Here is a 24,186-nt window from a genome sequence, read left to right on the forward strand (position 1 = left end):
GCGAGTGGTTCGAAAAATGGAATCTTGAGCGTTGCGAGGGTTCAAAGCACGAGGGTTAAACAAAATTTGCCCCCGAGTGAAACACAAAATGTTTCACCACACCAACCTGAAGCAAATATTAAATGTAAAATATCAAACAAAATCAAACCAAATCAAATCCAAATGAATGTAATTAAAAATTTATCATCCAAAATCATCATTTAAAAGTCATTTCTACCAGCAAACATAAGAAACCAACTCAAAATTTGCATTTGATTACTTTGTCTCACATGTGAATAAAATGCAACTTTGCTATCAGTTTTTAAAGTGCAAAGTAAGCCTTTCCGAGCTGGTGTGGTGAAAACATAATTATGACTTATGTTGGTGTCGAGTCAAGTCATAAAATTTTGGCTTGTAATTTCAAAACTGTAAAAATGGAACCTTTGACATTTTCCCTCAATAGCCCTTATTACCGAAATGCTATACATTTTTGAGAACGATATATACTAACTAATACTAATATACGGCATACTGCTTATTAAAACGGTATCTATTAAAATGGTAACTTAATCACCACTTTTACAGTGGATGGCAGAATAATATATGAATGAATTGTCATGCGGATAATGTTTCCCCCAAAAAAAGCATATAAAGAAAAGTTATAAAATGTAAGTGCATTTCATTGCATATAAATCTTATTTTGGGGTCTACTTCAATTTATCGCCATTATTTTGGAACCGAGACGATAGACAGAAGACGTCTAATAGTTGGCCTAAACATTCGATTTCATTGGTCTTGTTTATGTCATAAATTAATATCAATTATCAAACCACTTTTATATAAAATAGGCCAATCGCTTTGTTTCAATGTCACAGACGGTCGTTGTCCTCTTCGAGCCGATTTAGGCATATCAACTAGTTGATATGCCTAAATCGGCTCGAAGAAGTAAACCCTAACTTCGCATAAATTCTAGTAGAATGACTGTCTGTGCCATTATATCCTAATAAATATATTGTATATATTTATAATTAAGTTAGGTATACTAAGGACCACCTTCATTAGAATCATTAGTTTGATGTTAGAAGGACAGTAAAGTTCAAAGTCAAACACGAAAAACCTCTTGAATTATGTCACCGTAGATCAGCGGTCGGCAACCTTAAAGGCTCCGTCAGACATAAGCGTTTTCAAAGCGCGGCGTGAGCGGGGCGCGATGCGAGCGTGACGCGAGCGCGTCGCGCGTGCGATCTGCGCTTGAACGCAGCGGCCCGCCGGCGCGCCGCGCGCGCGACCCGCTTTGATCACGCCCGCGCAGTCACACACAACACAGCGCGTGTTGCGAGCGGTCACTCGATTACTGAACGTTGGACGTTGGAAAGCATGATCATGGACGTTGAATAGTATCACGAGCGTTTTGTAGCCTGCAAGCAGTATATTGCGACAATACCGCCGACTACATTACAGCAGCAAATGTCAAATACGACGATGCTGACCAAATTTTTGATATTTGCCTCAGTAATTCAGTCGGCAGTAGTGCATGCTGCAGTATAGCTGCCGACTGCATTACTGCCAAAAATGACAAAGTTGAAGTATTTTTAACCACCTTCAAAAAAAAGGTTCTCAGTTTGACCCGTATGTATGTTTGTTCGCGATTATCTCGCGTTTGGCTGAACCGACTTTGATGCGGTTTTCAGAAAAGTGTTTGTTACATTCAGGAGAAGGTTTTAGTATACATAAATCTGAGCAAATGCTGAACCCTGGCTCTACCTAGTGGAAGTCAGGTTTGGTGCAACATAGGCCCACGCTATTTTGGTCATCCGTCACATCTTGATGAGCACTCGGGAAAACAGTACCCAAGATAGAGCTGATGCTGAACCCGGGCTGTACCTAGTGGAACTCAGGTTCGGTGCAACATAGGCCCACGCTATTTTGGTCATCCGTCACATCTTGATGAGCACTTGGGAGAGCAGTACCTGAAATAGAGCTGATGCTGAACCCTGGCTGTACCTAATGGAACTCAGGTTTGGTGCAACATAGGCCCACGCTATTTTGGTTATCCGTCACATCTTGACGAGCACTTGGGAGAGCAGTACCCAAGATAGAGCTGATGCTGAACCCTGGCTGTACCTAGTGGAACTCAGGTTTGGTGCAACATAGGCCCACGCTATTTTGGTCATCCGTCACATCTTGACGAGCACTTGGGAGAGCAGTACCCAAGATAGAGCTGATGCTGAACCCTGGCTGTACCCAGTGGAACTCAGGTTTGGTGCAACATAGGCCCACGCTATTTTGGTCATCCGTCACATCTTGATGAGCACTTGGGAGAGCAGTACCTGAAATAGAGCTGATGCTGAACCCTGGCTGTACCTAATGGAACTCAGGTTTGGTGCAACATAGGCCCACGCTATTTTGGTTATCGGTCATATCTTGATGAGCACTTGGGAGAGCAGTACCCAAGATAGAGCTGATGCTGTACCCTGACTGTACCTAGTGGAACTCAGGTTTGGTGCAACATAGGCCCACGCTATTTTGGTCATCCGTCGCATCTTGACGAGCACTTGGGAGAGCAGTACCTGAAATAGAGCTGATGCTGAACCCTGGCTGTACCTAATGGAACTCAGGTTTGGTGCAACATAGGCCCACGCTATTTTGGTTATCGGTCACATCTTGATGAGCACTTGGGAGAGCAGTACCCAAGACAGAGCTGATGCTGTACCCTGACTGTACCTAGTGGAACTCAGGTTTGGTGCAACATAGGCCCACGCTATTTTGGTCATCCGTCACATCTTGATGAGCACTTGGGAGAGCAGTTCCTTTAGGTACAGCCAGGGTTCAGCATCAGCTCTATTTCATGTACTGCTCTCCCAAGTGCTCATCAAGATGTGACGGATGACCAAAATAGCGTGAGCCTGTGTTGCACCAAACCTGAGTTCCACTAGGTACAGAACTACAGACAGGGTACAGCATCAGCTCTATCTAGGGTACTACTCTCCCAAGTGCTCGTCAAGATGTGACCGATAACCAAAATAGCGTGGGCCTATGTTGCACCAAACCTGAGTTCCATTAGGTACAGCCAGGGTTCAGCATCAGCTCTATTTCAGGTACTGCTCTCCCAAGTGCTCGTCAAGATGCGACGGATGACCAAAATAGCGTGGGCCTATGTTGCACCAAACCTGAGTTCCACTAGGTACAGTCAGGGTACAGCATCAGCTCTATCTTGGGTACTGCTCTCCCAAGTGCTCATCAAGATGTGACGGATAACCAAAATAGCATGAGCCTATGTTGCACCAAACCTGAGTTCCACTAGGTACAGTCAGGGTACAGCATCAGCTCTATCTTGGGTACTGCTCTCCCAAGTGCTCGTCAAGATGTGACGGATGACCAAAATAGCGTGGGCCTATGTTGCACCAAACCTGAGTTCCAATAGGTACAGCCAGGGTTCAGCATTAGCTCTATTTCAGGTACTGCTCTCCCAAGTGCTCATCAAGATGTGACGGATAACCAAAATAGTGTGGGCCTATGTTGCACCAAACCTGACTTCCACTAGGTAGAGCCAGGGTTCAGCATTTGCTCAGATTTATGTATACTAAAACCTTCTCCAGGATGTAGTAAACACTTTTCTGAAAACCGCATCAAAATCGGTTCAGCCAAACGCGAGATATTCGCGAAATACATACATACATACATACATACATACGGGTCAAACTGAGAACCTTTTTTTTTTAAGGCGGTTAAAAATGTTTTTTTTTCTTCTATAAAATGACCTGTTTGATATTTCCTGTAGTAATGCAGTAAACTACGTATGAAGGTGTTCGATTAGATTAAAAAAACTATTTTATTAGGCAATAATTGCTTCTTTAGAAAGATAGGTGCGGGCGGGTTGTGAGCGCGGCGCTGGCGGGCCGCGAGCGTGAAGTTGGCGCGACGCGCGCGTTCCGCCGGCGTCCGCAGAGCGCGATGCGGGCGTAGGGTTGCCAGATGGTCGGGATTTGGCGGGATTCTCCCGATTTTTAGCATGTGTTCCCGATTCCCGACAAAGTGAAAATTGTCCCGAAAAACAGCTTCACGTTATAAAACAACAATTTCAAGTTCCTAACTGTCGTCGAGCGAGCGAGCGCCTCAAGACCTCAAAGAATGTATACTATTTTTATATAAAAACGTCTATGGCCAGAGCAGCTGACGGAGTGCTAATAATGTAAAATATCGTTGTTTTTAATACATTACTTTAATTTGGATGTTTTTTTTCCCGACTTAAGTTCCAAAATCCCGAAAAATTTATATTTTTTCCCGATAATAGCGTCTTTCGATCTGGCATCCCTATGCGGGCGGGACGCGAGCGGCCCGCCAGCGCCGCGCGCGCCGCTTTCATCGCGCCCCGCTCACGCCACGCTCGCAAAACGCCTATCGTCGTTGCGCTTTTCAAAGCTGATATGTGTTCAATTTTTGATTGACAAATAGTTACCTAGGAACAAAATACATAAGGTATTAATTCATTTGATTAAGATCTCGCACATATAAGATTTGGTAAGCGCAACGACGCTATGTCTGACGGAGCCTTTAGCATCCAAGGGCTACATAGTAGTTAACGGAGGTGACGCGGGCCGTACTTTGTTAATATTTATGACTTTATGAGACATTGTCGTTTGTCACTATTACATACAAAATAGCCAAGGCGCCTCTCGGGCCGCAAGTGACAGTTTCGCGAGCCGCATGCGGCCCGCGGGCCGCAGGTTGCCGACCGCAGCCGTAGATAATCGTCATAAAGCTTTCATTGACTCGTTGGAAAGGGAACCACGGCCTGAGCTGTGGCGCTTTGCTTCCTTGTGCCTTAGTTTTAAACCTATCCTATCAACTATCTCCTTATCTCCCACCAGATTGTGTTTATATGAATATACATAGAACATTTGTTTGTACAGGTGGGTATGCGACGACGTGCCGGACATGAAGGCCGCCCTCGAGAACAACATCCTGAGCGACTACGACACCCACTCGTACGAGAGCATGCGAGCTCTCTGCGACCGCTACAACCGCGCCATAGACTCTGTCGTCACATTGGTAATTATAAACACATTCGTATTGAACATTATTGTCAATCATACATTTCATTAACTAAAGAAAAAGTAAACATGAACTCGTATACGTATACCTATGCCTAAAGTCGGTATCGAACCGGCATTTCTGATAGCGCTGGACACCTGTTCACCAAAGTAGGTATGTATCTATATGCAATATTCGTGCTTGCTTGTATAGCAGGACTACTTTTTCTGTAGTATATATACGAGATCTACATATATCAATTTGTAATTGTATTTATTAATTAATGAACTTAATGCTTTATCGCCGAACAAAAACAAAACATGTTAGGTAAGAGGTACATTGAACCAGCACACGTGACAGGTTTATTACTAGACTAAATGGGCGTTATTTGGTGTAGGTAGTTATATAACGCCAGTGTTGTGTTGTGGGTTGCGTTGCTAGTACAGTCATTATATCCAAAAAACCGACCCTACCCGTGAATAATTAGTTCTTGGATTTTTTTTTCGTAGGTCCCTCGGGGGGGTCACTGGGAGTGTAAATTCAAAAAGTAGGCTTTATCAGGCTCCTGCGTATATTCGAAAAATGTTTTTTTTCAAAAAAACGGGTTTTCTTCAATAACTCGGCTATTTTTGATTTTACAGTAAAACCGTAAGGACAAAAATTGTAGGAAATTTGATTCTCTACAAGTTAGTCTAGTCATTATATCCAAAAAAACCGACCCTTCCCGTGAATAATCAGTTCTTGGATTTTTTTTCGTACGTCCCTCGGGGGAATCACTGGGAGTGTAAATTCAAAAAGTAGACTGAATCAGAGTCCTGTGTATATTCGAAAAACGGTTTTTCTTGAATAACTCGGTCATTTTTGATTTTACAGTAAAACCGTGAGGACAAAAATTTTAGAAAATTTGATTCTCTACAAGTTTGGTCCTCACAATTTTTCTTCTAGGATCGATAGTTTGGAAATAAAATTTGAAAAAAGCAACTAATTCAAAATATTTTCAACATCTCGTTTATTTTCAACTTTACGACATAAATGAAGAGGACTAAACTTGTAGAGAATCAAATTCTGAACAATTTTGGTTCTCACCTTTTTTCCCCCAAAATCGATATTTTAGAAATTAAACCTGAAAAACGCGACAAATTCAAAATATTATCACTATCTCCTATGTTCCACGCTTTACGGCATAAATGAAGGGACACAAAGTTGTAGAGAATCAAATTCTGAACAATTTTTGTTCGAACTTTTTTTGCACCAAAACGATATTTTTTGAATAGGACCTAAAAAAGCGACAAATTCGAAATATTATCATTATCTCGTTTATTTTCAACTTTACGGCATAAATGAAGAGAAACAAACTTGTAGAGAATCAAATTTTCTAAAATTTTTGTCCTCACGGTTTTACTGTAAAATCAAAAATGACCGAGTTATTCAAGAAAAACCGTTTTTCGAATATACACAGGACTTTGATTCAGTCTACTTTTTGAATTTACACTCCCAGTGATTCCCCCGAGGGACGTACGAAAAAAAAATCCAAGAACTGATTATTCACGGGAAGGGTCGGTTTTTTGGATATAATGACTGGACTAACTTGTAGAGAATCAAATTTCCTACAATTTTTGTCCTTACGGTTTTACTGTAAAATCAAAAATGGCCGAGTTGTTGAAGAAAAACCGCTTTTTTAAAAAAAAACCGTTTTTCGAATATACGCAGGAGCCTGATTCAGCCTACTTTTTGAATTTACACTCCCAGTGATCCCCCCGAGGGACCTACGAAAAAAAAATCCAAGAACTAATTATTCACGGGTCAAAATCTATAATGACTGTACTATGCGTCATCGGCGGCCTGACCTCCGCGCAGAAGTTGTCCCAATGGCCGAACTCGCCCCCGCACCCTCCCGCATTCCACTCAATTCATATTTCAGGCGTTAGCGAGCTACTCTCGTCTCGCATTCTCGCGCTGAAACCGCGGCAGCTATCGAAAGTGAAAAGCTCCCGAATAGGGCGTCTCTTCGCCCCGAGCTGACGCTTGCTTGACCTACATACGTCGCAATTGTTCGTCCAATTTACAAAGCTAAACTCTGCCACTTTTGAACCTTTGCGTCATTGAAATAAAGACGAAAACTAACAAAAGCTTTTCTCTATACTGTTCCTGGTCATATTGTTCGCTGCTGTTGGTATATTTTGCACTTTACAGCTAACAACTAACGACAGCTAAACAAAACAAAATTAACGTAAACAATCCTTACCAATAAAAGAAATATACATATACCTATTCAACGAAAAATAGCTTACGTTGCGAGTAACGAACAAGCAAATCGGTCAGCCACTTGAGATAATACTGATAAAAAAGCGTATCCACTTTTATCGTACGAGTTTATTCAGGTCATAGTCTCAAATCAAATGAACTGATAGTGAAACGTCATCACATCAAGTTCGCACACAAGCTATACGAGTGTAATTGTGCTTTTAAGCGCAGGCAGATCAGTAATTTATGTAATTCTGTTTAGTGAGTGGCGGGGGTTACGCCCTCGGCGCGCGATCGATATCGTACTATTATAAGCTAAGGGCAGCAGACGGCTGGCGGTCGGCCGGTGCACCCGGGGGCTATTCCCATTACACTACTTTAATTATTCACTTTTACGTGCACCTTCTATTTGACGATAAACATTGCTATTTATTTATTAGTGGACTCATGGCCCAAGACAAGCCAATATCCTAATTTTAAAAATAGAAGACTGCAACAAATCATCGAAGATACTGAATTAGTTAGACTAGCTAGAGCTATTTTTGGGGTTTGATCAATACTTCAATACCAACTTATAATACTTAACAATGTCTACGTGATTCGAAGCACCCCGGTAGACAGATGTTCTCAAGGAAACAATAAAAAATAAACAGTTGTAGGCCCTATTGTATATCTAGTGCAATTAGGATTGATTTACCTGCCACGTGGGCCCTTTTTTCCGTCGGTTTGAGCAACGTGCAGTTATGAATGGCTCAGGTAGAATTGTATTGAAAGATGCCATGTCACTGCGCAACGAGAAGCCCTTGCCAAGCGCCTGACGTACTTGCGCTAATCTCTGAAACGAGTTACGTGATTGGATCCTTAATTTCTTTCGTAACGTTTCTGGAGCGCTGTAACGCGATTATTGAATTTACGCCACAGGTGCCATATAATGTTTATTTGGGTCTGTATTAACTTACATTTTCTGGGAATGAAAATTTCATAAGTGTTATATAATAAAAATAGAAGGTTCTTTTAGTTTTTATCCAATTCCAATCTAAACAATAATATGTCAAAATTATTGGTACTCTCATGTTGCTTCAAAGTTCTAACTACCTATACTCTGATGCTGATAATTGGTAGCCATTGTAGATCTTACACAACCACATGTACGAAGTCGGGCCAATTTGATCCTGTATCAACCAAAAAAACCTCATTAGCGTTTCCGTTTCGATAAAGTGATGATATTTCACTTTTTACGTGACCTCAACGGCGTTGTACTAATTAAAGGTTTTATTAAGGTAGAGATAAGTTATACCCGACGCGTCGATCAGACGATGCGTCCACCCGTCACCGTCACCGCTCCGACCCTCCCTTGTCATTCGCGTCACGTGCCTCTTATGAACAGGTCCATCGATTACGATCACATTGGCCCTACTAGTTTCATTCATTTCAATAATATGTACTTCATACCTACGTCATGCGTGAACATTGGCCTTTATGTTACATTATACCTTTGAAAGTTGGCATGTTCATGTTAACATGTTGTCGTGCGTAGCTCTCAGGGTGTTATCGTGAGTTATTAACGTTGTTATCGCGGAAGGTCGAGTCGACTGCGCTCACCTTCGCAGTCATGTACCTACTCACTACTCATACATACATAGTAGTTTGCCCTAGCGAGTATCAGTCGGTTAATGCAATGACAATGATGATATACATGTAGCTACCAGCTAGTACCTATACATTTATTTATTTATAATAACGGTACAGCTATCATAAAGCCCGTCACAGACGGAGCGATAATATATCAAAAGATATCTTCTATGAAATGAAATTATGACGTATAAATAACACTTGCACTGCGTGGGCTATCAAATCGATGCAGACTTTTCTTGGTCTAACTCTAGTGATCAGTTGACACAGCGTGATTTAAATAAGTAGGCTAATAGTTTATCGAGTGGCAACACTGTCCCGTACTTACCGGCGGCGTGCCTAGCGCGTTGCGGAAACATCTTCAATGTCACCTTCATCTATTTACAGACTTCCCACATTTGTACGTCCACACATTTCGCAACGTTCGATTTGTATTTTTTAAACATGGGTGCTTTAGTAAATTTTCCACTATTGCGGTGCCAATTATAGCCATTTAAATATCTTTAATTTTTAATTGGTTTAGCTAATATCGTCTATCACTCTATCGACTTGTTTCCGGGTTTAAGGTTGACTGGTAGAGAATGCCTTTTTGCATTAAGTCCGCCTTATGTACGGTAAGTTTTCTTTTTATGCAATAAAGTTTAAATAAATAAATATAAGCCTGAAATGCTTGACTTCATAAAACTATAGTAACTTAATCTAAATACAAACTACATTAACTTTGATAAAACGTCACATAGGCATCAGACAGTACCTCTTTACAAATAAAGATCAGATACTAGTATGGTCTTAAATTATTTGTACTACACATGCCTATGTATGAAGATTTAAGGCTCTGTCACACAGGCGCGTTTAACATATAAAACGCTCACGCCCCGCCCGAAAAACGCGCCTGTGTGACGGAACCTTTATGGTAATATTATATTCTTCCAGTTTAGTCTAGCTAAATTTAATGTGGCTATAATTAGATCCTATTATTATGTATTTCGGGAGTTCGGACCTAGAGATGTCCATAAAAATAGCGATGGTCGTAGAGCTAGCAACAAGAAACAAACACGCCGCCGTGCGCCTACAGCCATGCGAAACGATGCGGTGAATGTGGGGCAGCGCGGGGCAGCCGCGGGGCGCGGGCGCGGGCTGCAGGGAAACACGAGGGCCAAGATGGCGGGCGACGACGCAGCGATCGATGTCCGCTGCAGACGCAACCGACCCAACTCTATTTATACCCCTTGCACATCTCATTTCTCATCGTCACATGGAACTTCTAGTTATAGGCTGAAATCACAACAGTACCTGCCTATGCATACAATTTATGAACCCAACGTTCAAGTCTATCTATAGCACACTCAGACGCGTGACTACGATGAGTATACGTGCCAACGTCGGTTCTAACAGTAATATTGTTTACAATTAGCTTCCTTAGTGACAATATACATACATACGTATCTGCATCTGTTCTGTTCCTTGCATCTTTGACATTTTCTAAGGTCAAACAAACATAAACGACATGATCAAAGTCTAGCCAATAGTGCAATGAAGTAAACAATTTATTTTAAGCATATAGGAATGGATAATTAATTAACTGGCAGGCAGGAGGGTGCCTGGCACAACTAGTTTCTCATAAAGCGATGCGCCTGTTGATTAAGCGATACACTTTTACTTTCCGCCAGCCGGTAGTTAATACATTTATTAAAGTAAAAACAAAGGCTCAACGGCCCAAGAAAGTATTTTGATGCTAATTACAAGTATAGGGTCTATTAACTTTTTTTAAAAGCGTAAACACAATATGCAATAAACTACATATATAGAATTTATGATTAATCAATGGACACTCGATACTTTCTAGTAATTCTTGTTGAAGCTTCTTTTTCGACAGAACATTGGTAAACATTTTGTATCCAAGTTGCGGATTTTGGTCAGTCCTGCGTGCAGCATCGTTTGACATTGTTTTTAGCCATTTTGTTGGATTTAACTTACCGAGCAAAAACAGTTAGGTTTTATTCAGTAAACTCAGTGGCCGACTGAGCTGTCGATCTTCAAGTTTAGTGACCCTGTTGCGCAGAAAGTTTGTACAGCAATCGTTTGAGAATCTTCGTCATGCTTTGATGCCACTCAAACACATCTGTGAATATTAATATTGAGTTACGTTGTGTATGTTTATGTGCGCTGCCCGTAGCCATTTCACGTGTGGGGTAGATGAATAATGGATCGAATTAAAAGTAGTGTGGCGATATCTGTAGACTTGATTTCGTTGTGGGCCGCGTGTGGGGGCGATGACCGCAATATTGAGCGAACGCGAATGTCTCACGTAGTGTTAATGACCTTTTTTTTGAATGCGCCATTGTAGCTTAGGCGAGATTTACTCGTATTAGAGATCAAACGTTTTGTTGCATTGCTATTATATGTATTATGCTTTATTGAAGATGTTTTATACCCTTTTCTTAGGATATATTTAGTCATAATCTACGATAACTAGAGACTACGTATTGCTGACGTTATTCTTTACTGGAAGGTCTTAAAACTAAATTATATTCGTAGCTACAAAACTCCCCACTACGATGTTTAAATAACCAAAAATCGTATTTAAATATAGCATTGAAAGTCTTCTCTATCTCCCGCATAGTTTTAGTCATGCTAACATCAGACACAATCCGAAATAGAAACGAAATCCATCAACTATAAATACACATTATTATTTGACTCATGCGTGTCTCTGTCTTATAATTTATTCGTGTTAGGTGCCATTTCCTGCTTGTTATACATATTTTCCTGCTTTCAATGACTGTAACCTCACGCCGTTGTACACGCAGTGATTTGATGTGAGAGCCGCTTTCTAATTTTCATCGGTTAGCTGTGACGCAATTCTTAGCGCCAACCATACAGAATGGGCTATTTGGGCAACGGAACGGCCCTTCGAGTACCTACGCAGGTACTTACCTACGGATGGTTGCGTCACTAACTAGCGCCGCCTTACCGTCAAACTATTCTTGTATAAAAGCGCAGATCACGTCCCTACTAGATGGAGCATAGACGACTCGCGGTCACCACCACTAGTATGACGACACATTACAAATACATATGTACATGCAAAAAAATAGTTCTAGGGCTATTGTGATCTGATCTGAGTGGTCTGTTTGACTCCAGAAAAATGGCACCTTCGTGATATGGCTAGCGATTCTTCATGTACGCATCATAATGAGAAATTAAGAAGTCCATCGAAAGTAGTCTATGTATTAAACAAACTGTTGGTGGAACTTACATAACACGACTTGGAACACGCTTCCCACTTGCATCGGCCGATGCTACAGTAACGCACACACCGACACTCACGCAATCTAATATTATGGGATTCAGAGTACCGTACTGTTAATGAGATGTTAGTACAACTAACAAACCTTCACAATGAACAACCTACTAATAAAAGGTTCACGTTAAACAGTTATACCTACCGTTGAATCGGAATTATCGGATATATTTGTTAGGTTCCATGTTCTGGTAAATATTTGACAATGGCACAAGATTCCCCTAACCTAGTTTCGTAACCTTTCTTCCACGCCTAAATTGATGTGGGGTTAGAAAGGGGTTACCTTACACCTATACATCTACCATGCACTTTATTACGTTTTTGATACCCTCTATCACATCGCTGTTTATTGAAAAGGGACCTTTATGATAATTCTGGAATAAATTCCACACTGTACAATTTTGGTAACAATGTAGTGGTAATCACAATTATGTTTGTATACACCGTGTTTTTTTTGATTTCCGTTAATTTCAAGGGTGCATACCTGAGCTTAAATCAAGTAACTTTCCCAAAGACACCGATATTCTAATTAACTCCATTTCGAAGATAATCAATATTTTATTTTTTTTCCTATAAGGCCTCTACAAGCTTGTACACTTGCCTTAAGGCCGGTTTACATATTGATTAGTGTTTAGAATGAGTTCATACATTTGCTACTAAACTTAAGTAAAATCTCGGTCGATCGATGTTCGAATTGACATTGATATGTCACAGATTTCAATTGTTTGGTTTAGTTAAATGTAATGCCCGTGTTACAACAACGCTATATGCTACATTTAATTACTTTTTAATATTAATTTTTCTGGAAAAAAAAAGAAAAAAAAATTTTTTTTTTTCAAAATTAACTATGCCATTTAGTTTTCTTAAACGTACTTAACCATACCCCGAAGTTAACGGAATTCAATAAAAACACGGTGTAGACTGTAGAGTCAACTTATAAGAGCCTGATTAGAAAACATAATGGTTATAGTATGGTTTAAACGACAGAGATACTTCGCTGGAGTATTGGTATGACAATAGGGCAAATATATATGCACGCTCGACCATGTAACACTGAATTTGATCCGGAAATTCCATAACTACCGGGCAATACAGTCACAAATGATCAATTATTAAAAATAAACATATAGTTGAATGTTCAACCTCCTTTTCTTGAACGCCGGCTGTAAAATACAGATATTTAGGAACGCGCGTAAACAGGAAGGTGGGAGTATTTGCGCTTTGTTTAAATTAGACGATCCCAATACCTAAAATTAGGTAAGCGGAGCTCGACACAAGTTGCAATTTCAGTCCGTCCCAGCATTTATACAATATAGGTAAGCACGCTGCACTGAATGAAATGCCCGCGGAATGTAAACAAACAAAGAATATCACAAGGCCACCCGCCTGTGGGAGGAAGGAACGGAACGCCCGCAGCTTATGGAGGCCGTTATTGATTTTCTACAGGCCTGGCTAAATATACACTCGGCTACATCTATTATGTGACGTTACACCTAATTACTTAACAGTTTCCTTAAAAAAAAAAATTATAGAATCTCGTTTTTAGTGCCATATTTGATGACAAGTAGGTAATGCTTGAAGCGTTGTCAAGAATATTAACAGATCATTAAGCATATATTTATTATGTATGTATGCATAAGTTTTTATTATGTATGACATGACGCTATCGACGCTGTTGGGTAGTTAACCTGAACGTCGAAGCATGTTAAAATGTCCGCGCGAATAAATCAAGTGTCCTACTGGCCCCGCCTGGGCCGCCTGAACTGGGGTCACGAAATGTCACGATCGCTGTAGGTGTTGATAGGAGCGTTGACGCACGCTTTCAGTAAAAATGTATATTAGCTTATATACCTATACCACCAGTTCATAGTGAATCAATTCAAATTGTCAACCCTTAATTTTGTTAAAATTAAGTCTCGTACAAACCAGTTTTGAACACCATCGCATATATAAGTTTATTATTTTTGTATGACCAAAATCAAGAGTCAACCAAGGCTCAAAATGCTCTACTGAAATCTAGTCTATACAGAAATCCGAACCAAAATGACGCTACAAGTGCCACAACCAGTAAGGGCTGATTTAGACGGTGCGAGAACTCGCATGCGAGTATTACATTTACATTGCGGTATTTGATTGGTCGACTGAATTGGTTGTAACCAATAGTCCTCAATGTAACTGAAATCGCATACGAGTTCGCGCGCCGTCTAAATTAGCCTTAACTTGGAGCAAATTTGTACTGAGAAGATACGCGTATTTTCATGCTATCTCCGTAAAATACTGCGTCTAGCAGCATTATCCTTAACCAGACGGCTCTGACCGTTTGTTCATTTTAATAGCTTAGCATAAAATGTGATTTTTACATTATTCAAAAATTACTATGTCGATAATACATATAAGGTTAGTTTACTTTTTACAGGCATAAAAAAGTCGCATTTCCTCCAATGAAGGAATCGACAGATTGCGATTATTACTAATGTCGAATAAAATAACAGATTTACTTTTTAAAAAAGTAAATGGAATTTTCGATTAAAGTGTCGAGTTTTGCACGAACGGTCCGAAATCAGGCGTGGCTCACTCCGCGATTTCGTCGCTTTGCTACAGGTAGCTAAAAGTACATCCGTTCCACACCAATTTTGGTGGCTAGCCATAAGCCGCGCGTGGCGCTGTCGCCACTCGCCACCTAGCGGCCATATCTGTCCTGATCGTACCAGACGCGTTTTGTTAGAGAGTGTGTTTTCTGTACCTTATACTATTATTTATTCTGTGCCGAAATACACGTGTATCTAAGTATTGATCTGGCGTAAACTCATGCCCGTCTGACATTTTCGGCGCAACGTGATTGTGATAATGTTAATGACCTACGTTTTTTATACCATGCCGTCAGTAATGATTAATAAGATCTGCGTATAACCTTGAGCATTCAAGGCAATCTTGGTTGTTCTTGAAATAATCATATTTATCGATACTGGTTTATTAGGTGTAACGTCACAAAATCAATGTCAAGGCAGTAAATCTTTTATAACTGAATTACTAATTCAATAACAAAACCCTAAATAAGTAGGTATAGCTACCAAAACTTCCAATAACAGGCCTTTAAGTTTTTGTTGTTTATTTTCAATAGAACAAATATCAGAATATTTCAGGGGTCTTCGCTAGACGTTAGAACTTGATTTGGACTTACGATTATTCGTTTGTATTAATTGTATACTTACTTATACTTTTCAGGAGAAGGGGACATCACTGCCAGTTCAGCGTCTGAACAAATATCCATCTCGAGGGCTGCTAAAACACATACTCCAGCAGACGTATAACCAAGCCGTCGCAGACCCGGACAAGCTCAATCAATACGAGCCCTTCTCACCGGAGGTTTGTTTTCTTAATGTTACCGTAATGCACAGGCCTCTATTTGGCAAAATTATTTTGACTCGCATTTGGTTTGTTTTGATTAAAATCCCTACATTACACCCCTATCTTTTCCAGTATTGCAGGAGACATAAGTTGTGGGTTAGCAAACTATTTGTTGACTATGCTGGTCTCTAAAATTTGATGTTCCCTCATATCGTTTAGCTTACGTAACAAACAAGCTTAGCAGCAATAAATATGCGTTCACCGTTAGTATATGACTCAACATTTGAATATCGCGCAGGTATACGGTGAGACGTCATACGAGCTGATAGCTCAGATGATCGATCAGATCGACATCACATCGGAGGATGTGTTCGTGGATCTGGGCTCGGGCGTGGGGCAGGTGGTGCTGCAGATGGCGGCCGCGACCCCCTGCCGGATCTGCTTCGGAGTCGAGAAGGCGGAGGTGCCGAGCAAATACGCGGAGGTAAGATCATCATCAGGTCATCAACCATCGGCGCTATTACGGTGAGGCGTCATACGAGATGAAAGTTCAGATCATCGATCAGATCGACATCACATCGAAGGAAGTAGTCGCGGACCTGGGCTCGGGCGTGGGGCAGGAAAAGGAAAATAAGACAATATTAGGTCATCAACACTTTTACGGAAAGCTCTACTGATGGATCCTTGAAGGTTATAGCAGGGTCGCTATGGAGTACGTAAAGTTGGAGTATAAATTTAAATAATAACATTTATACCTCTTTTTTTTTGCATTAGAAAAAGGGTTAACAATCTTGACGGGTCTTTTTATTGAAAATCACTTATGGAAAAAAAGTTACAGTTAATATATAACAATTATATAGCAAGGATATATATTTACATTATATTGGTTTCATAAGTATTAATTACTATTATTTTTAAAGCGTTTTTCAATAAAAAGACATCTCAAGATTGTTTACCATTTTGCAATGCTAAAAAAAACGAGGTATAAATGCCGATTAAAGAATCGTGACATTATTAAAAACCTAATTAAGTGTATTCGGGTTATTCCGAAAGAAAAAACATTAAAAAGGTGACCAGTATTACAAATAATTTTACCGTAACAAACAAAATGGAAAAAAAAACACTAACCTTAAAATTAAAACTAAAATATAACAAATCTTAAACTAAACTTATAAGTAAAAAATGCTCCCCAGGTCACCTTCATGCGTCATGGTGCCCAAAAGGCTGGCAGCGTTACCTTTTTGGCTGGCTAGGCTTATCCTCTGGCTGAGGTAGCTGCCAGCCCTCCGGTCACCTGAGGTGTCAATGAGGCGCTGGGACATTTTTACCGTACCTATATTGTTAGAATGGCGTAAAAATAATATTTTTGTTTCAATTCCAGTGTATGGATTCAAACTTCAAAATGTGGATGAGGTGGTATGGCAAGAAGTATGGAGAGTATAAATTAATAAAGGGCGACTTTCTGATGGACGAACACAGAGAGAAGATAAACGCCGCGACGATAGTGTTCGTGAACAACTTCGCCTTCGGGCCCCACGTGGACCATCAGCTCAAGGAGAGATTCGCCGACTTGAAGGACGGAGCCAAGATAGTGTCGTCCAAAAGCTTCTGCCCACTCAACTTTAGGATAACGGACAGAAACCTCAGCGACATCGGCACGATCATGCACGTCAGCGTCATGTCGCCGCTGAAGGGCTCCGTCTCGTGGACGGGGAAGCCTGTCTCGTACTATTTACACATTATAGATAGGACCAAATTGGAGAGATATTTTCAAAGACTGAAAAATCCGAAACTCAAGGTCAGCAAAAGGGTACAGACCAATCACATAATATTTTACTTAATGTATTTTATTTATATGACTTTTTTACGTATTTGTTATATTTTAAAAGCACATCATTATGCATGGTTTTCGCACAGTACTTTTCTTATTTTATTAAATTAATTAATGTGGTATTGTATCAATTAAAATTTATATTTTGGTATTGAAATATTTATTAAATTTGTTTCTACCATCATGATTATTTATGCCATCATTTGAATTATTTATAATTTAAGAAATAATGAGAAGGCAATGAGTATATTATGCGTATTTATAGAAATTATATTCTATTCTATTGCATATCAGCACAGATACAGAACACAGACACGTAATATTAAATATAGACACACAGTTAATAAAATCTCTGGTCTGTCTTTACATGAAACAAAGGGTCGGTCGTATAGTAACTAAACTTTCATCCATTAAAAGCTGATTGTAGGACAGTGGGAATGCCAGTCGCTAGCACCCCCACCGTCCTTATCTTCAATCGGTCCGTAAAATAGAAATAGAATCCGCCCTTCGTGACTTTTTTCTTCAAGGATCAGTTAACCCTTTGACCGTCACAGTCGGCTGTGGACGTCATCGGAAAGTCTTGCCAAGGACGCGTGCGATAATTGGCACATTACGTGACTATGTCGAAAATCGAACGACACAAGTTGCGAATTACCTAAGTATTCGCACATATATTGTACGTTTTGCAGTACATACATTTTCAACATAGGCACGGAAAGTGCGGAAAATTAGCACCTTATTAACGGGGGAAGTCCTGTGGCCTGCATAGTGCACGTTTGTCCCCTAGGGTGCGGAGGAGGATGGCAAGCGCAACCTGAGCGCGCCGCCGACGCGGCAGCCGACGCCGGACCTGCTCAACGGGAACAGCAACCACAGCTCCGCCTCGCTGCCCGAGCGCCGCCGCAAGGTCACCCGGCCCCGGCCCCCAGCTGGCAGGTCAGATTTAGATTATCTTCCCTCTACTTCTTCTCTCCCTGTACTTCTACGCATACTCTGGACGGCTATAAGAACCAATAAGTCCATCCTAGAGGAGCTGAAAATCACCTCACGGCTCCCTACAATATGTCAAGAACGCGCACTCAGCTTCTTTGCTCATATCATGCGGTCTAAAAAGCACGACCTAGAAAGGCAGATTATCTTGGGCCAAATAGAGGGCAAGCGAGCGCGAGGAAAAGCACCCACGAGATAGTCTGATGTTGTGAAGAGGGTGGTTGGCCGCAATATGCAGTGCGTGACCCATAATATGGCCTATGATCGCACACTGTCTCCACACGTCTTCCCGTAGCATACTTGATCGCGATCCTCAGCAATGAGGGACCAAGGAAGAAGAAGACTTCTTCTCTGTTCTATGCGTCGCGTACGAGTTCTGAGCGATGTGGCCGTCATTGCTGTGCTGTAATGAAAGCTGCATTTCTGAACTGAGCGGCCCTGCACTAAGACGGCGACGCTGACGTGGTTATAGTAGATCTTACGTAGAAATGTTCCATTCGTTCTATTCGGAAATGTACTTAAATTTATCTGCACATGTTTAGAGCTCCGTACCTCAAAAAGAAAAAAACGGAACCCTTATAGGATCACTTTGTTGTCTGTCCGGCCGTCCGTCCGTCTGTCTATCTGTTAAGACCCTTTATCTCGGGAACGTGTATCGAGTTAAAATTTAAACCATCTCTCTTTCTCATCTTTAAACTCAGGTCCACTGTTCCTTATTAAATTTGTACGGAACTCTCGGTGGGCGAGTCCCACTCGCACGTGGCCGGCTTATAACACTTAATATGGTCACCATAATGCTTAGATGCTTTTCTATGAATATAATTAATCACAAGGGTACGATCGTTTTTATCTAAGACAAGACAAAACATGTATCTGTTTCTATCAAATGATGTTAGGGTGGTATTCCACCTATCGAATTTCTTTGTCCAATGTGTATTGCGTCTCACATTTGGCTTAATGAGAGAGTGAGACGCTCATGACATTGGAAAAAGAAATTGGACAGGTGAAATACCACCCTTAGAGAGAGATTAATGTTTTCTTTTTTCTTTATCGATAAACATGACCGGCACCATCATCGGCCGGCGACTCAAGGTCGACTTGGTCGAGGTGGGTGATTCTTTAGAGTTTAGACAAATGTCCCCGCTTAGTTCCCGCTTGCTTCCTCAATTGCTTAATATTTATACCTCGTAGGGCAGCCGCCCCACAGCCGATGACAGGGTGATTATACTTGGTCAAGCAGATCTTGTCACTAGAAAAAGGCGGCAAATTTGAAAAATGTAGGCGTGAAGGGATATCGTCTCATAGAAAATTTGAATTTCGCGCCTTTTTCTACTGACAAGATTTGCTTGACCATCTATAGCTATTTATTTGTTCGATTTCAAGTTGACGTAGTTTTTTACGCTATTGAACACGGGGTATATACCATGTATATTTTTTAATCAGTGTCTGATATTTCGGCACAACATCACGGAGTAACTGACTAGTTGCGAGTTTGTTTTAGAAATCCTATATTTCTAAATTCATTAAAACAAGTATACCTACTTACTTGGTAAGTATATTAACCCCGTATTCAATACTATTCAGAGTACCTTACCTATTTATTTATTTTCCCATCAAAAAGTCTCACGCAGTTTTTGAGACTTAATTTTCATTATACCTCATATCATATTACCATATTATCATATTACTTCACTCTTACCTAATGGCGGTGGGGCGCTACCGTAAAGCAGATTAATCGTAGATCTGGCAGGAGCTATCCTATAATAGCTTCGATATATTAGATCTGGCCTCTGTTTCACCACGGTAATAATTGTCACCTGACACTGACAATTTATCGTACAATACCGGTCCGACAAGTAAATATTGACGGTAAGTACCATCAACCATTATTACCTATCGACCTGGAAATGGAGAGGAAATTGCCAGGGTCAGGTGTCAATTTGAGCGCGGTGTAATAGCCCTAGTCTATGGACAGCGGATAGTAAGCGCCACTTGCACCATCCCACTCATCCGGGGTTAACCAGTTAACCCAGTGTTCAATTGTACTGGTTTGTTGTACTCCAGGTTAACCGGTTAACCCCGGGTTAGTGAATGGTGGTACTAAGTATTGTATTTGTACAGGGGCGAGGCGGGGCGGACGCGCGCGCGCGCGGCGGCGGCCAAGCGGCGCGTGGCGGCGCGGCGCTCGAGCGACGACAGCGACGACGACTCCTCCGCCACCGACGACGCGCCCGGCCCCGAGCCCGCGCCGCGCGAGTGGGGCGCGCCCTGGGCCTCCAGCTCCGACTCCAGTCAGTACCCGTCCCTTGTCTACCCGAGAGTGCTGCGAGTCCGGGTCGCCTCCGAACCGAGGCGGCCGGTGGGCCAGCGAGTGATCCACCGATGACTGTATCGCTTTTATAAAACTTGTGGTTTTTGAGAGTGAGTCGCCGTAGTAAATATCATGGTACAGTCGACATCAAAAGTAGCGGATCAGGCTACGCGTCAAATGTATCTACCGTTCTCTAACAGCTCAACAAAAACGGATATGACTTTATATATGGAACAATTAGACTGAAAAGTCTAATTGTTCCATAACTTCCTACATTTTGTAGTGTATATATGTATGTATGTATTGTTAATGTTTTTCCTTAATCTTTCCAAAATGTTCAAAAAAATTATTCATATCATAATGTGTTCAAACAAAGAATAAATTGTATTTAGAAAATTTTCAACACATTACCTGTAGTTTCAATCAGATTTTAATACATTTCCATTGCCACGATTATAATACCAAAAAATTATAATTTATATTTGAACAACGAAATTCAAAATACCAAATTAACGCACCATTCAAAATTGAGGAGATTGAAAACCACGAGTTTTATAAAAAATACCAATATATCGAATATGATATCACGTATATTAAATCATAATAAAGTAAGCTAATAAATTTTAATTTTTCTTTTAATTTAATGGGTGATATAAGGGCTTACAAACTTATCTTAGAAAAATAACTCGATTGATTCGTAATAATACTCAGTAATAGATCATTGATATCAATGTGAATTAGCTTGCACGTTAGTTTGAGTTGAAACAACTCGCATGCGATTGCAATTTGGTGTTGCCGGTTAATTTTATTTTTAACAATTTCTTAGTAAACTAGTTAGTTACCTATTAAATAAATTACAAGAGGTGAAAATTATTTTTATTTTATAAGTTTGTAAGTTTAAGAACACGTGGAGATGGGAAGAATTAATTGCATAATACGGATAGGAATATGGCACCGTGTTTTGTTGCACACATACTATGTAAATGGTTGGACAAGGTACGATTCACATGCGACGACGTTGAATCGTAGCGTGACTTACACAGCTTCTGTTAAGAGTAATTAGATTTCATATTTGAGCTTATCCAACTTGACACCGTGTTGATCCCGGGTTGACGTCGGTTTGCCGCTGCGATGACGATGCGTCGTCTTGTGCTTGTGCAGTTCGGGCGACGGCACATAGTTCCACAGGCCACCACTGTACAGCGTGTAATGGGTATACGTGTGTGCAGACCGCAGCCGGCGCGGCACCAGCAAGCGCAGCGCGTCGGCGGGCGGCGCGCGGCGGCGGGCGGCGCGCAGCAGCAAGCGGCGCCGCGCCGCGCCGCAAGCCATCGCCGGCCTCGACCTGCTGCACGACACCACGCTCGCCTCCACCGAGCGCAGCGGCGCGGTAACATTACCTTTGTTTTTATTTTATTTTTAAGATGGCCGGCTCTTTATCATTTGTGATAAAGAGCCGGCCATGATGATACCTAGCCAGATCCTAGAATGACAGTTCCACAGCCCTAATTTTTCCAACCGATCTGTCATTTTACTACATACTTGCTACCAAAGCGGGATAATTGGCCAATCGAACTGCAATTCTAGTATCTGTGATGAAACTCTGCTTATAGCCTAACATGCTGTATCATGGACATACAGGTGGAGCAGGACAATCAGGCTGCTAATTTTGAATGATTCTTGAGCAAACTTTTCTTACATGTTTGCTAAAAAAATGTTTTTATTTTTATTTATAATGAAAATGAAATAAGCGCGTGATTTCAAGACTGTATTGTACATATTGTATAAACACGCGTCGCAATGTCGGGTAAAAAATCCCAATTTTTCTTAAATACTCGCTTCGAACCGGTTACGGGTGACTGAATGCATAGAAAAAGCGTGAAAGATCGTATTATACAACCGTTCAACATCTGATCATTTTTATCCTGACAGGAAACGGCACCGCCGCCAGGCTGCGTAGGCCAGCGCCTGTCGGCCCTGGGCGGGTTGCAGTCAGCCGAGCGCCTGCACTCGGAGCTGGACATCCCGCGCTCGCCGCATACGCCCTACAGCCTGCAACTGTTGCTCGACATGTTCCGCGACCAATACCTCGCCTTCATACAGCGCATGAACTCGCCCGAGTTCGCGCACGAGATCCGGCACCAGATCGACAAGGAGAAGGTAAGCTGGACGTCCCCCCTCCCCGCACACGCCCTACAGCCTGCAACTGTTGCTCGACATGTTCCGCGACCAGTACCTCGCCTTCATACAGCACACGCACACGAGATCCGACACCAGATCGACGAGGAGAAGAAACGCTAATAAACTTCTAGAACTGCTCTTTTTGTGTCTTGTGTCATTTGTACATACCGTCTATACGTGTTTTTATTATGTTAACAGTATTATTGGCCATTGCAGCCGATGAAATACGGTGTTTCGTGAACCTAAACTTAAACACATTTATTGCCGACTGCACCTAACGCTCCCAAACAGACGGCCGGGCTCATCAAAATAAATCATGTGTGAATCCAATCTCAAGGGGTCTACTAGTAGCCACCGAAGCCAGAAGATGAATATTGGAAACTATTCAGCTTCTGGCTCCATCACCATATCAATATGGTTATTAAAATCAACTTGCAACATTTACTTTACAGTTACTTAGTTACAAGGAAGGTTAATATATGTAAGTGCATTTAAAAAAAAGTAATGGTGCTCCCACATTGGCTGCTATAAAATGTTATATAACATTGTGCGCCAGTGACAACGTGATAGTATTGATAGTGTTTTCTTATGTTGTCCCTGTCCCACATATGTTACAGTACATATGGTGCTACTTTAACGACCTAGTGACCGCACTACACCACCGCTCGACATACGCACGTATAGTGCTGGTTACCGAACTAGCACAATACGTGCGTATATCGAAATTTAAAGGGACATTATGTACTGTAAAACGTTGTATACATGTGCGAGTAGGTAATTTGCACTTCGTGTCGATTTTTCGCCACTCGTTGCAAATTTCCTATTTTTCGCACTTGTATCGTAATATACATACTAATAATAGCCGATGTGGGAGCACCATATGCCGCGCCTGCTAACACATGTTTTCCTTACAGGAGCGTAACCAAAAGTTGAAATCGCGCGCGTCGCAACTGGACAAACAGATTAACGTGCTGATAAGCGACAGCGTGGCTCTGCTGAAGGCGCGCATGACGGAGCTCGGCATCCACGCCAACAACACCGTGGACCTGCTGGCCAAGGCCAAGGAGATCGTCGGCCGCCACAAGGAGCTGCAGAGCAAGGCCAGCAAGCTGCAGCAGCAGGTACTTTACGACCCTCTACAATTTTTTGGAAGGTGCTTGGCTGCGTGGTGTATAACCAGGCGTGACTCACTCCGCGATTTCGTCGCGTCGCTACAACTACATGCGGCCCACACCAATTTTGGTGTCTAGCAGTAGTAGTTGTCGCGCACCGGTACGGAACGCACACCTGCTCGCGCTTGCGCCACCTTGCGGTCATATCTGTCGTAATAGA

The 24,186-nt window shown here is 41.5% G+C and overlaps 1 protein-coding gene across 1 annotated transcript in view; it reads left to right on the top strand.

The window, feature by feature from the left end:
- LOC134790030 (histone-lysine N-methyltransferase, H3 lysine-79 specific) overlaps positions 1–24,186 on the top strand; it is a 46,780-nt gene that overhangs the window by 13,946 nt on the left and 8,648 nt on the right. The window contains exons 3-11 of the mRNA XM_063760776.1: positions 4,893–5,031; positions 15,419–15,559; positions 15,840–16,025; positions 16,923–17,351; positions 18,169–18,308; positions 20,484–20,653; positions 21,903–22,063; positions 22,606–22,833; positions 23,769–23,975. Of these exons, the coding sequence (XP_063616846.1) occupies positions 4,893–5,031; positions 15,419–15,559; positions 15,840–16,025; positions 16,923–17,351; positions 18,169–18,308; positions 20,484–20,653; positions 21,903–22,063; positions 22,606–22,833; positions 23,769–23,975 (1,801 nt within the window). The remainder of the gene's footprint in view (positions 1–4,892; positions 5,032–15,418; positions 15,560–15,839; positions 16,026–16,922; positions 17,352–18,168; positions 18,309–20,483; positions 20,654–21,902; positions 22,064–22,605; positions 22,834–23,768; positions 23,976–24,186) is intronic.

The sequence above is a fragment of the Cydia splendana genome, chromosome 4 (genome assembly GCF_910591565.1).
Source record: "Cydia splendana chromosome 4, ilCydSple1.2, whole genome shotgun sequence".
In the NCBI taxonomy this organism is placed as follows: domain Eukaryota; kingdom Metazoa; phylum Arthropoda; class Insecta; order Lepidoptera; family Tortricidae; genus Cydia; species Cydia splendana.